Here is a 15,438-nt window from a genome sequence, read left to right on the forward strand (position 1 = left end):
CGTTGCTTGTGTTTCTTGCCCCAAGCAAATCTCATCTTATTACTGGTGTCATTTAGTAGTGGTTTCAGACCATGAAGGCCTGATTCACGCAGCCTCCTCTGAACAGTTGATGTTGAGAGTTGAGATGTGTCTGTTACTTAAACTGTGTGAAGCATTTATTTGGGCTGCAATTTCTGAGGCTGGTAACTCTAATGAACTTATCCTCTGCAGCAGAGGTAACTCTGGGTCTTCCTTTCCTGTGGTGGTCCTCATGAGAGCCAGTTTCATTATAGCGCTTGATGGTTTTTGCGACTGCACTTAAACAAACTTTCAAAGTTCTTGACATTTTCCTGATTGACTGACTTTCATGTAAAGTAATGATGGACTGTCGTTTCTCTTTGCTTATTTGAGCTGTTCTTGCCATAATATGGACGGTCTTTTACCAAATAGGGCTATCTTCTGTAAACCCCCCTACCTTGTCACAACACAACTGATTGGCTCAAACGCATTATGAAGGAAAGAAATTCCACAAATTGACTTTTAACAAGGCACATATGTTAATTGAAATGCATTTCAGGTGACTACCTTATGAAGCTGGTTGAGAGAATGCCAAGAGTGTGCAAAGCTGTCATCAAGTCAAAGGGTGGCTACTATTAAATATATTTTGATTTGTTTAACACTTTTTTGGTTATTATATGATTCCATATGTGTTATTTCATAGTTTTGATGTCTTCACTCTTGTTCTATAATGTAGAAAATAGTTAAAATAAAGAAAAGCCCTATAATGAGTAGGTGTGTCCAAACTTTTGACTGGTACTTTATGCCCACCAAAATGCAACTAAAATATTTTCAACAACTTTGGGCAACTTACTAGTGAACACATTGGCTTGCCTTAAATTTACACTGCTTTGTTCAACAGAAGAATTCTGGGATGGATTATTGTGGAGCACTTTGTGACAACTGCTTATGTACAAAGGTCTTTATAAATACATTTGATTGATTGATTAAGTAAATTGAATTTGTCATGCACAATACACCTTATTGAAATAAGCAATAGCATTTCTTTCTAAATTTCTTTCTTCTCCACATTGTAGAAACGAAGTGCATGCAATTTGGTTTCAAATCACTTTTATTTTGTGGAAACTGTGCAGACTGGCCATGCATCTCATTTGGCACGTTCACCGCTTCTTATCACCTGTTTAAAATACATCCACAGTGCATAATAGAGCACTTAACGTGCCGTTGTCATAACCACAGAAAATGAACTGCCTATTTTAAATTCTGAACATGTTGCAGTGAATGTTGTCTGAAAAAGCCTGACTAACTCTGAATCATAATCAATCTTAAATTACGTCAAGACTAGGGCTAATTCTAATAAAATGTGTATATATATAAATAAAAATATATATTTCTAAGACATTGCTTCAGATTAGACTTCAGATTACTAACTTCTGGACTATTTAGTCCTTGACTAATTAGATGAACTATGTGGCAGGTTGTTAAGACCTGAGGTTGGTTCTGGAAGCATGGGATGGACCACAAAATGATTCAAATGTTCTATGCATGAGTGCTCTGTGCAAGAGTGTTCTGTGCATGAGTGTTCTGTGCATGAGTGTTCTGTGCATGAGTGTTCTGTGCATGAGTTTTCTATGCATGAGTGTTCTATGCATGAGCACAGATTGGCTATCAAAACCAATGATTTTAATTGCAGTCAATAAAAAATGAGACCATCACAGTATGCTTCAGCAACCGAAAGCCAATCATCAGTTGGGTATCCCAAACGATTTATGGTTTAGCCCGGATTTAATCCCACTGGATTTGGATAATGAACCATTGAAAGGTCATTTCCGATTGAGCCGAAATACGCAGCGTTTATTTTTTATGTGGTCTCTGCAAATTCGTGAATATTGCCTTAAAAAAATCTATAGCAGACAAAGCACGATCGGATTAAATCCCGGCCTTACAATGACTTTTGCTGAGCAGTGATGAGTTTAAGTTTGTGCTGAATCCTAAAATAGGCCTATCATTGACATCTGGTTCTAAAAACTGGTATTGGAAATAGCTAGAATTAACATTCCTTGAATACTGCGAGAATGTGTAGGTGGGTAAAATAGTTGGGGTCAGGCCAAACCATTATCCCTCTGGCTCATAACCATTTCCTGATTCAGTGGCAATGAACTTCTAGTCAGAGCTCTGTCACATGTAACACAGAAGTTACCAGTTACAAGGCAGAAACAGTACAATTTGGGTTTTTTTGTGTGAAAACTGAGGACAATGAGTGGCCTGTAACAAAAGTGTTACTTATTTGGGTGTCAATATGAATGTCACTCTCATACTGTATATGGGGCGTTCCACGAAATTAGTGCTTTTGGCATCCCTTTGATATTTTAAGAGAAATTGTGCACCAATATGTCATTTTAAAAGCCTGCTATATTAAATTAAGTTCCCTTTACCACATAGAGAAGTCAATAAATCCGATTTTCAATATGAATAAAGACTTACTAAAGTGCCAAAATTCTGTATTTTGACATGTCCCTCTGTTAACCCACTTAACCCCCCAAAATACTTTGATTTCACCATAATTGTAAAGTCCTAGTTATTTTGTAGCTTTGACAGTCATTTCTGAAGATTTTAAGGTCAACCCTGTTACATAAACAGAACTCATGTTTTATTATGTTGAAACTATTACTTCTTAAATATTTCTTTCAAAAGAAACATTGAACGTCTAATAGTTAAATAGCGGTTGAGCTGGTTCTACCGTTTTTGGTCATTTTCTGTGGATTTGTGGTGGAACATTGAGAGGGTTGAGCATAACATGTCAACCCTGTTACCCACAGATAGACAGGATAGAAATGTTTCAACAATTTAAATGTTAAGCTTGCATTCAATTGCCACTCCCTGCTGCACACATAAGATGTTACCATTGCTGTATTAATAATCCTCCCTTGAAGTGTTTGACATGGGAGAGGGGACCACTCACTTTATGATCAAACTTCAGCAAAAGTGATTTTTGGTCATCCTACTTTGATCTGGTTTCATCCAAATATCATCTAATTTGATTAAAAACATGATTTTGACGGGACCATTTGACATTCGTGTTTTTTATGAAGTTGAAAATGTGCTCTTATGACAGAATGTAAACATTATAATGAACAAAAAGATTAACACAACAAGCAAATTATTTCATTGATTTTACTGAGTTACATGTCATATGAAGAAATTAGTAAATTAGGTCCTAATCTATGGATTTCACACGACTGGAAATACAGATGAAGGTCACATACATTTACATTTTAGTCATTTAGCAGACACTCTTATCCAGAGCGACTTACAGTAATGAATGCATACATTTCATTTCATGCATTTTTTTGTACTGCCCCCCCGTGGGAATCGAACCCACAACCCTGGCGTTGCACAGACCATGCTTACACACCATGCTCTACCAACTGAGCCACATACACCTTAGCCAAATACATTTAAACTCAGTTTTTCACAATTCCTGACATTTAATCCTAGTAAACATTCCCTGTTTTAGGCCAGTTAGGATCGCCACTTTATTTTAAGAATGTGAAATGTCAGAATAATAGTAGAGAGAATTATTGATTTCAGCTTTTATTTCTTTCATCACATTCCCAGTGGGTCAGAAGTTTACATACATGCTACCAAATTAGTATTTGGTAGCAATGCCTTTAAATTGTTTAACTTGGGTCAAACATTTTGGGTAGCCTTCCGCACGCTTCCCACAATAAATTGGGTGAATTTTGGCCTATTCCTCCTGACAGAGCTGGTGCAACTGAGTCAGGTTTGTAGGCCTCCTTGCTCAAACACGCTTTTTCAGTTCTGTCCACAAATTTTCTATTGGAATGAGGTCAGGGCTTTGTGATGGCCACTCCAATACCTTGACTTTGTTGTCCTTATGCCATTTTGCCACAACTTTGGAAGTATGCTTGAGGTCATTGTCCATTTGGAAGACCCATTGTGACCAACCTTTAACTTCCTGACTGATGTCTTGAGATGTTGCTTCAATATATCCACATAATTTTCCTTCCTCATGATTCTATTTTGTGAAGTGCACTAGTCCCTCCTGCAGCAAAGCACCTCCACAACATGATGTCGCTCTGGATAAGAGCGTCTGCTAAATTACGTAAATGTAAATGATGCTTCCACCCCCATGCTTCACGGTTGGGATGGTGTTCTTCGGCTTGCAAGCTTCCCCCTTTTTCCTCCAAACATAACGATGGTCATTATGGCCAAACAGTTCTATTTTTGTTTCATCAGACCAGAGGACATTTCTCCAAAAAGTACGATCTTTGTCCCCATGTGCAGTTGCAAACCGGAGTCTGGCTTTTTTACACCTCCAATTGACTCAAATTATGTCAATTAGCCTATCAGAAGCTTCTAAAGCCATTACATAATTTTCTGGAATTTTCCAAGCGGTTTAAAGGCACAGTCAACTTAGTGTATGTACATTTCTGACCCACTGGAATTGTAATACAGTGAGTTATAAGTGAAATAATCTGTCTGTAAACAATTGTTGGAAAAATGACTTGTGTCATGTACAAAGTAGATGTCCCAACCAACTTGCCAAAACTATAGTTTAACCAAAAATTTGTGGAGTGGTTGAAAAATGACTTTTAATGACTCCAACCTAAGTGTATTTAAACTTCCGACTTCAACTGTATGCATCTATTGGTCACATAAACTGTACCTTTAACAAAACGGGCCTCACAATAGGCCTCAGGGGCACGTCACAGTAATTTTATACATTCAAATTGTCATTGATAAAATGCAATTGTGTTCGTTGTCTGTAGCTTATGACTGCCCATATCATAACCCCACAGCCAGTATGGAGCACTCTGTTCACAACGTTGACATCAGCAAACCGCTTACCCACACGTCGACACACATGGTCTGCTGTTGTGAGGCCGGTTGGGCGTACTGCCAAATTCTCTAAAATGACATTGGAGGTGGCGTATGGTAAAAAAATTAACATTCACTTCTCTGGCAACAGCTCTGGTTGACGTTCCTGGAGTTAGCATTCCAATTGCATGCTCCCTCAAAACTTCAGACATCTGTGGCATTGTGTTGTGTGACAAAACTTCCCGTTTTAGAGTGGCCTTTAGTTTTCCCCAGCACAAGGTGCACCTGTGTAATGATCATGCCATTGTTACGTTCCCAAGCAAGAAGGGGGAACTAACAAAGAGTCAGTGACAACAACCAAAACAAACAGGTGGGGTTTTAGGGGGTGTATGTTGACTAGCAACTACAACTGGAACATAAAAGACATTCACCATGAGCACCCAATACATTTGCCAAAGAAGATGCAAACAAAAGAGAAACCCACACCAAACTTAAAGACAGGAAGACAAATAAATGTTTTTCTAGAAATCAAATAGGGCGCGCCAACTAAAGGCATTGACGTGCCCCATCTCTCAAGACATCAAGGTCACTGGGCAAGCCACTCCTAAATATCACCTGGGCCAGCACAGGTGAAAACCCTTCCCTCTAACGAGACAGCAACCAGCACAGGTGTAACACATACTAACTAACGAGGTGACACCAACCGGTGCACCCTACGTGCTAATGAGCTACACGTGCCAAAGTCCAACCTCAAAACATAAATGGAAAAACCAAAGCCTGTAACTCAGCTTCTTGATATGCCACTCCTGTCAGGTGAATGGATCATCTTGGCAAAGGAGAAAAGCTCACTAACAGGGATGTAAAGAAATTTGTGCACAGAATTTGAGAGAAATAAGGTTTTTGTGCATATCAAACATTTCTGGGATCTGTTATTTCAGCTCATGAAACATGGGACCAACACTTTGCATGTTGTGTTTATATTTTTGTTCACCGAAGAATTCGCTGAACAAATAACAGATGGTTGTCATGTGAAATCCATAGCTTAATGAATTTATTTCAAATGACTGATTTCCTTAAATGAACTGTTACTCAGTAGAATCGTTGCATGTTGCGTTTCTATTTTTGTTCTGTAATAGCTTTGCTACATTACATGGGCTTCATGAGCCTGACATGGTTCACCATGCACAGTCTGCTGGAGAGGATGGGTACAATAAAAGTTGTCACATAGACAAGCCCCTCCCACATTGACTGTCAATAAGGTATAAGTCCCTCCCACCCACCCCTATAAAGCCTCTCACGTTGACTGTGTACACTCAGACAAATAGGTAACTACAGCCTTAGAAAAAGCACCCACCCAGGAGAAACTGGAGAGATCTATGCAACTGGCAGCCTCCCAGTGAACCTCCCAGTGAAGTGAATTGTTTTGAGCCTGAGGTAAGTGAAATCTGCCATTTGAATTAGAGAATGTATATATTCTTTCTGACTTGTATCAGATCATTTTGGTTTTCTCTGAAGTCAAGGCAGGAATGTAGGGAGTGCTATCTTTGTTTTCTGTCTTTCTGCAGCAGTACAATTTTCTTATTATATTGTTATTACAGAAGAAGACTGAAGGAGATGACTCGTCACTCTCATCCATGTAGAATGTATGGTATTCCTAAGCACAGAGAAATTAGCCAATACTCAGAACTGTTTTTGTCCAGATATTATATTGGGCAAATTTAATGACCAGGGACTGAAGAGGGTCAGAGTTCACATAACCGGCTTTTTGGACCCTCTTATGTGAGCATGGTATAATCCAGGTATACTTTTGGAGCCAGGAGATCATTCTCACCTTTTCTCACAAGTAGATAAGACTATCTAAATATAAATAATGTTTTTTTTTCGTTCCATTCTTATTCACAGGCTCCAGCCAATATGAAAGTGCCTCTTCAAACCATCATCTGTGGGTGTGTTCTAGCCACAGTTCTACCGCTGGTGAAAGGCACCGTTCTACCGCTGGTGAAAGGCACCGTTCTACCGCTGGTGAAAGGCACCGTTCTACCGCTGGTGAAAGGCACCAAAGTTGACCTCAACACCAACATGAAAAAGAGGTCAGCTGATTGACAAATGATGAACGGTGGCCACCGTCTAATTCTATAAAGTGTACAGGATTATTGGATAGGATGTGTGTTCTGTCTTTGATGTGTCTAGGGGGAAGTATGTTATTTCTGCATTAACCATGCCTTCTCTTCTGTGGTAGATTTAGAGTCTGGTTACAGAGCCGCACAAGAGCAGATTTCCAAAGCAGCTCTGCAGTGGACTCAGGGATCCTCAGTGGACCAGGGCAGAGAGAGGAGACAGACCCCTCAGTATTTCATTCCAGGTGTTATTTCAATGATGATCACTCTGGTGTTTTAAAAAAAAAATGTTTTCACTAATATAAAAAGGTCACATTTGAATGTTTTTTGGTCAAGTTCATTTCAGTCAATCTTTAGAAATCTCTATCTCTACTCTAATCTCATTTTGATCTCTTTCTCTTTCAGGTCCAGAAGATCCATTGTGACCTCAGTGAAAAGACCAGGCTGTTCTCTGGGAACATGCAGCCTGCATGACCTGGCCCATCGGCTACACATCCTCAACAACAAGTTAAAGGTCAACAGAGCCCCGGAGGACAAGATCAGCTCACAGGGTTACGGTCGCCGCCGCAGGTCGCCACAGTCACTCCCACAGCGCTATGCAATGCTAAGTCTCCAAGCAGGCAGAGTGAGACTGGCCTGCAGCAGAGAGTGCAGCCAAGGACTCCACCTACAGGCCATCCCTCTCAGACAAACTTGAGATGGGCAGAGAACAGGAAGTGGAGTGTCGATCTAGCGAATGTCATGCACTTTTTTTATGTTTCGGGCTGGCTGAGATATTACTGAGGTCCTATTCCTGAGCATTCCTTTCCTGAGTGGGGAAAAGGATGGACAAGGTCAATGGAGCAGGAAACAAATTTCACGCCACTGGATGGAAGATAGAGGGGAGCAAGAAGGGGTGTGTGTGTGTGTGTGGGGGGGGGTCTAAAAATAGTGAGGTGTGTATATTCGTGTTGCAGTGACTTCTGCACTCTCAGAGCTGTGGAACTTGGCACGCTTCTGTCTCTTTCCCAGCTCAGGAGACTTTCTCTCACCCCTGTGGCGGCATAGAAAGAGTGGCTTGGTTGAACACTGTTGCCCCAAACCACACCCCTGGACTAGGGCTGGGACTAGAGGTTAATCCCTAGACCAGACTGGGGCTGGGACTAGAGGTTAATCCCTAGACCAGACTGGGGATGGGACTAGAGGTTAATCCCTAGACCAGACTGGGGCTGGGACTAGAGCTTAACCCTTGGACTAGGGCTGGGACAGGAGCCTAGCAGGAGAAGAGGACTTATAACATGCTCTTGACTGACTCATTTCACATATACCACCAATATCAGTTCAAAACAATATCAGTGGTGGTGAGAGAGACACTGTAACAAATATTTGGTCAATTAATTATGTATTGTGTACTCATAAAGGATGATCTACTTGAACTTGAGTTTATGTATATAGAGATAACTGCAATGTATATACACAGCAAATTGTTACCAAGTGTTGATTTTTTTCAGTGTAACATTTCTAGTGTTGATTCAGGTGTTAAAGTCACTCTGTAAGTGTTAACTTAATAACCAGTGTTAAAACAAAACCACACCCATCATTATCATATGTCCCAGCATGCTCTATTGCAGGTCGATTTTTAGAATTTGTTTGTTTCAATATCTATGTTTTTGCATGTACATTGATTGATGAATTAATCTTATGCTACTCAAATATAAATAATATACATTTGTCTAAACTAATCAAATCTGTTACTTGGACTTTTTTTACCCATTACTGAAATGGTGGTTTAAAACTATATTTGCCCAAGGGGCTGTAATTGGTCTTCAACAGGTTTGGGGGGCTGCACTGAAATACTGGTTCTATACTAAACTCAGCAAAAAAAGAATTGTCCCTTTTTCAGGACCCGGTCTTTCAAAGATAATTTGTAAAAATCCAAATAACTTCACAGATCTTCATTGTAAAGGGTTTAAACACTGTTTCCCATGCTTGTTCAATGAACCATAAACAATTAATGAACATGCACCTGTGGAACGGTTGCAAAGACACTAACAGCTTACAGACGGTAGGCAATTAAGGTCACAGTTATGAAAACTTAGGACAATAAAGAGGCTTTTCTACTGACTCTGAAAAACACCAAAAAGATGCCCAGGGTTAAGCTCAAGGGGTTAAGCTCTAGTCCAAGCCTTGTTGTCATTGCAGGAAATCTCAACACTGTGCGTTACAGGGAAGACATCCTTCTCCCTCATGTGGTACCCTTCCTGCAGGCTCATCCTGACATAACCCTCCACAGCATGACAATTCCACCAGCCATACTGCTCGTTGTGTGCGTGATTTCCTGCAAGAAAGGAGTGTCAGTGTTCCGCCATGGCCAGAAAAGAGCCCGGATCTCAATCCCATTGAGCACGTCTGGGACCTGTTGGATCGGAGGGTGAGGGCTAGGGCCATTCCCCCCAGAAATGTCTGGGAACTTGCAGGTGCCTTGGTGGAAGAGTGGGGTAAAATCTCACAGCAAGAACTGGCAAATCTGGTGCAGTCCATGAGGAGGAGATGCGCTGCAGTAATTAATGCAGCTGGTGGCCACACCAGATACTGACTGTTACTTTTGATTTTGACCCCCCTTTGTTCAGGGACACATTACTCCATTTCTGTTAGTCACGTGTCTGTGGAACTTGTTCAGTTTATGTCTCAGTTGTTGCATCTTGTTATGTTCATACAAATATTTACACATATTAAGTTTGCTGAAAATAAACGCAGTTGACAGTGAGCGGACGTTTCTTTTTTTGCTGAGTTTATGTATACACAAACGTGTGTGGCGCCCTTTCAAATTAGTAGATTCACCTTTTCAGCCACACCCACTCTGACAGGTGTATAAAATTGAGCACACTGCCATGAAATCTCCATAGACAAACAATGGCAGTAGAATGTCCTTACTGAAAAGCTCAGTTACTTTCAACATGGCACTGTCATAGAATGTCACCTTTCCAACAAGTCAGTTTGTCAAATTTATGTCCTTCTAGAGCTGCCTTGGTCAACTGTAAGTGCTGTGAATGTGAAGTGGAAACCTCTAGGAGCAACAATGGCTCAGCCGCAAAGCGGTAAGCCACACAAGCTCACAGAATGGGATTGCCGAGTGCTGAAGCGGGTAGCGCGTAAAAATCGTCTGTCCTCGGTTGCAACACTCACTACTGACTTTCAAACTGCCTCTGGAAGCAACATCAGCACAAGAGCTGTTCGTTAGGAGCTTCATGAAATGGGTTTCCATGGCCGAGCAGCCACAAACAAGCCAAAGGTCAACATGCGCAATGCCAAGCGTTGGATAGAGTGGTATAAAGTTCTCCGCCATTGGACTCTGGAGCAGTGGAAACGCGTTCTCTGGAGGGATGAATCACGCTTCACCATCTGGCAGTCCGACGGACGAATCTGGAATGAAATATTCGACGAGCATGTGTCCACATACTTTTGGTCACGTAATGTAGGTGGCTACCTCATTTGGAAAATTTCAGTTGAAACTTTACAAAGTGAGGTCTGGGTATATTTCAATATATAGACTGCAACGTTCACACATCATTACTATCAATAAAGTCAAGAAGTTTGTTTGAATTTCCTGTTTGATGTATGACATGACAACTGCGTCGGAGTTTTGGGCAACCCTTCCCCAGCTTTTGTTCCATGCTGGCTTAAGACCAAGCTAGCCAGTAACTAGCAGTGGTGTAAAGTACTTAACTAAAAATATTTTAAAGTACTACTTAAGTCGTTTTTTTGGGGATATCTGTACTTTACTTTACTATTTGTATTTTTTACTCCTTTTACTTCACTACATTCCTTAAGAAAATATTGTACTTTTTACCCCATTCATTGTCTTTGACACCCAAAAGTACTCGTTACATTTTGAATGCTCAGCAGGACAGGAAAATAGTCATTCACACACATATCAACCAACCATCCCTGGTCATCCCTACTGCCTCTGATCTGGTGGGCTCACTAAACTATCAACCAACCATCCCTGGTCATCCCTACTGCCTCTGATCTGGTGGGCTCACTAAACTATCAACCAACCATCCCTGGCCATCGCTACTGCCTCTGATCTGGTGGGCTCACTAAACTATCAACCAACCGTCCCTGGTCCTCCCTACTGCCTCTGATCTGGTGGGCTCACTAAACTATCAACCAACTATCCCTGGTCATCCCTACTGCCTCTGATCTGGTGGGCTCACTAAACTATCAACCAACCGTCCCTGGTCCTCCCTACTGCCTCTGATCTGGTGGGCTCACTAAACTATCAACCAACCATCCCTGGTCATCCCTACTGCCTCTGATCTGGTGGGCTCACTAAACTATCAACCAACCATCCCTGGTCCTCCCTACTGCCTCTGATCTGGCGGGCTCACTAAACTATCAACCAACCATCCCTGGCCATCCCTACTGCCTCTGATCTGGTGGGCTCACTAAACTATCAACCAACCATCCCTGGTCATCCCTACTGCCTCTGATCTGGTGGGCTCACTAAATTATCAACCAACCATCCCTGGTCATCCCTACTGCCTCTGATCTGGTGGACTCACTAAACAGAGAACATCCCTGGTCATCCCTACTGCCTCTGATCTGGTGGACTCACTAAACAGAGAACATCCCTGGTCATCCCTACTGCCTCTGATCTGGAGGACTCACTAAACAGAGAACATCCCTGGTCATCCATACTGCCTCTGATCTGGTGGACTCACTAAACTATCAACCAACCATCCCTGGTCATCCATACTGCCTCTGATCTGGAGGACTCACTAAACAGAGAACATCCCTGGTCATCCATACTGCCTCTGATCTGGTGGACTCACTAAACTATCAACCAACCATCCCTGGTCATCCATACTGCCTCTGATCTGGTGGGCTCACTAAACAGAGAACATCCCTGGTCATCCCTACTGCCTCTGATCTGGTGGACTCACTAAACAGAGAACATCCCTGGTCATCCCTACTGCCTCTGATCTGGTGGACTCACTAAACATACATGTTTCCTTTGTAAATGATGTCTGAGTGTTGGAGTGTGGGCCCGGTTGTCATAGAAAGTAATAAAAAAGGAAATTGTGCCATCTGGTTTGCTAAATGTAAGGAATATGATGTAGAGCATTTACTTTTACTCAAGTTTTACACTAAGGTACATTTCAAATCTGACACTCAAGTAGTATTTTACTGGGTTACTTTTACTTGAGTCTTTTTAGAGTAAGATATCTTTACTTTTACTCATGTATGACAATTGAGTACTTTTTACACCTCTGGTTACTAGATAACACCAGACAGATGAAAGGGGAAACATATATGTATCTTTGCCTTGGATGAATAGGGGAAACTTCTAATCATATTTGCTGACTCGCTGCAGTCAAATTTTGGCACCAGAAGACTAGCTACCTAGCTATGTAAACCACGCTCCTCTGTGAACACACCTTCTGCGATGTTGGTTACAAGACAGTACTAATTTAAATTAGGCAAGAGAATAAGACACTATCATTGGTGTAATAAATTTGTATTTTTGTGATGTCACAAAAAGCCCTTTATAATCCCGACTCCTGAATCCAAGTGTTTGAAATGGGAGAGGATATCAGTAACTTTATGATCAAACTTTATCAAAGTAGAAGCAACAGTCATTTTATATTTTGGTCATTTTACTTAGATCGGATTTCATCCAAATCCGGTAACAAAAAAAAAGCTTTTACTTGCTATGATTGTGAGATGTGGTTGTATAGTTGAATGAACTGACTGTTAGTCACTGCTCAATGAGCAGACACAATTGATAAACAATTGCAAAGAACACTGGGTATTTTTATTGGCTTTGTTTCGGGGGCGGAGCTCATTAGAATAATGCCCTGCATGTTTTGACTTCATATTCAAGCTGAAAATATTGACAATGCCACCAAATTAAAAATTATATGACTTTAGGTTTATGGATATTATAATGTTGCTTAGCTTCACATAAAAATATGTGAAAATGTAGCTATTGGCACAAATAATTAAACTGCAGTAGTACAGTGCAGAACTGATACAGTCATACAAGTTACAAAATCTTTTTTGTCCTATAGCAATCCTAATGAGAGCCTAAGTGAATACTGTATCTTATCATTAAAATGAAATACTTTACACAATAGGATATGTATTTCATAAGGCCTTATTTTGAGGGCCTAGTTTTACCCTAATAGAGTGACCTGAAACTCATAGTTTACAGACCACATCGGGCCTGCAAGTCACACTAAGCAACCTTGCAAAGTGATGTTTAATTCCTGTTGAAATCCAGTTAGAGTTGGTATAGCCAACATTTGGAATTCTTATTCATGCCTGACCTGCATTCAGAATGACTACCGGATTGGGAAGACTAAGACTACCTAAACCAGGGGTGTCAAACACTCCCCCCCTATCTGACTCCCCCTATCTGAGATAGCTACTGCAACCCTCGTCCTCCACATACAACACCCGTTCTGCCAGTCACATTCTGTTAAAGGTCCCCAAAGCACACACATCCCTGGGTCACTCCTCTTTTCAGTTCACTGCAGCTAGCGACTGGAACGAGCTGCAACAAACACTCAAACTGGACAGTTTTATCTCAATCTCAATCATGGACACCCTTACTGACAGTTGTGGCTGCTTTGTGTGATGTATTGTTGTCTCTATCTTCTTGCCCTTTGTGCTGTTGTCTGTGCCAGATAATGTTTGTGCCATGTTTAACTTATTTATTGAATTAAAAAATATATAATTCTATTGGTTTTTTATTATATTTTTTTTGTACCATGTTTTGTGCTGCTACCATGTTGGGCTGCTGCCATGTGTTGCTACCATCTTGTTGTTGTGTTGTGTTGCTACCATGCTGTGTTTTCATGTGTTGCTGCTATGCTATGTTGTTGTCTTAGGTCTCTCTTCATGTAGCGTTGAAGTGTCTCTCTTGTCGTAATGTGTAATTTTTAATGCCAGCCCCTGTCTCCGCAGGAGGCCTTTTGCCTTTTGGTAGGCCGTCATGGTAAATAAGAATTTGTTCTTAACTGACTTGCCTAGTTAAATGAAGGTTAAATAAAATAAAAAATAAAAACATACGGCCTGCAGGATCTGGCGTGCGAGGAGGTCCAAACAGGCCAGCGGGTGATTTGAGTAAAAACTCAATATACTTTCAAATGAATAAAAAAAATCTAAATGGTGTAGAAATGATAATTGAACTATATTCATACAGTTTCTTGACAGTCCAGCTCACTAATAATCACTGTGCACAATCAATGAACCTACATTCATAGAGTTTACCCAGCCAGCACAGTGGATCTGAGCCGATTCCGGCTGAGAGTCGGGGCACCCGGCTGAGAGTCAGACTCGGCCGACGTCATGTGGCCCGAGTCTGGGCAGCCTTCTGTAGTATTACTTATGACTAGGATTGAGCTCGGGCCGATTCCGTTGTGAGTTATCTGTCCCAAATGTATTACTTGGGGCTCGGGTCGATTCCAGTGTGAATTAACTGGCCCAAATGTATTACTTGGGGCTCGGGTCGATTCCAGTGTGAGTTATCTGTCCCAAATGTATTAATTGGGGCTCGGGCCGATTCCAGTGAGAGTATCTGTCCCAAATGTATATATTACTTGGAGTTCGGGCCGATTCCGGTGAGAGCTATCTGGCACAAATGTATTACTTTCATTATTTCTTTATTTCCTCATTGTTTCTGTGATCAAAAAATACAATTAACATTTAAATGAAATTCTTTAAGAGTCCTGTATAGTATTTTAGTATTTTGATACTTTGTGCAAGGCAATTGATAAGCATTAAAAACTTTGAGGATGGAGCTTCCCGAGTGGCACAGTGGTCTAAGACACTGCATCACAGTGCAAACTGTGTTTTTAGACTTCCTGGCAGTTTGACATGTGAGAAAAATAAATGTTTCACAAATTTTGAACATTTTTATCAGGGACAAATATTATGGGTGATGTTTTAGTCACTCAAAAGGCTTTTACATGGGAATCAGAATGACTGTTTGGGACCTTTAACACAGTGTTTCATGTTTTTTTTTAAACAATCAACTCTTACTTAATCTGCTTTGATTGATTATTAATATAGCTTAAAAAAAGAGTCCATATTTCTTACATAAGAACATCTGTAAGAACAAAAATGTTGCCAGTTTAATTGGAACTTGGCTGGGTTGGGTAGGTTACTTTCAAAATGTAATCCATTACTCCCTAACCCTGGAACTTGATCTAAGGAAAAGAGAGAGCATTCTGTGACATTCAGATAGAGACGTGACAGAGACTGTGATTTTAGTCAGTCAGCATAGTCGATCAATTGACACAGAACAGTGTGGTCACCACATGCCATTATGTTGTGAATTCTTTTTTTTAATTCTGGAATTAAAAATAAAATAAAACACAAAGGGCAATTAATTTGCCTTGAATTAATGTTGCCTTTTCAGAAAATAATAATGTGGATGAAATTAAGTTCCTGCTGGAAAAAAAGTTTATTCCCCATTGATATACTTTTAGCGTTC

At 40.7% G+C, this 15,438-nt stretch overlaps 1 protein-coding gene across 1 annotated transcript; it reads left to right on the forward strand.

Moving 5' to 3' along the window:
* Window positions 1-6,154: 6,154 nt before the first annotated feature.
* On the forward strand, window positions 6,155-8,868 carry LOC115191560 (ADM). Its single transcript, XM_029749354.1, has 4 exons — window positions 6,155-6,273; window positions 6,742-6,929; window positions 7,079-7,201; window positions 7,362-8,868. Exons 2-4 carry the CDS (start codon window positions 6,754-6,756, stop codon window positions 7,651-7,653), a joined length of 591 nt encoding a protein of 196 aa, XP_029605214.1. The 5' UTR covers window positions 6,155-6,273; window positions 6,742-6,753; the 3' UTR covers window positions 7,654-8,868.
* Window positions 8,869-15,438: the final 6,570 nt, after the last annotated feature.

The sequence above is a fragment of the Salmo trutta genome, chromosome 4 (assembly GCF_901001165.1).
Source record: "Salmo trutta chromosome 4, fSalTru1.1, whole genome shotgun sequence".
NCBI lineage: Eukaryota > Metazoa > Chordata > Actinopteri > Salmoniformes > Salmonidae > Salmo > Salmo trutta.

What these genes read in the sequence shown, in the direction of transcription:
- LOC115191560 (XM_029749354.1), top strand. Translation starts at nt 6,754, where the DNA reads ATGAAAGTGCCTCTTCAAACCATCATCTGTGGGTGTGTTCTAGCCACA. An exon ending in AACACCAACATGAAAAAGAG is followed by an intron (nt 6,930 to 7,078) that starts GTCAGCTGATTG and finishes CTTCTGTGGTAG; the next exon opens with ATTTAGAGTCTGGTTACAGA. An exon ending in CCCTCAGTATTTCATTCCAG is followed by an intron (nt 7,202 to 7,361) that starts GTGTTATTTCAA and finishes TTTCTCTTTCAG; the next exon opens with GTCCAGAAGATCCATTGTGA.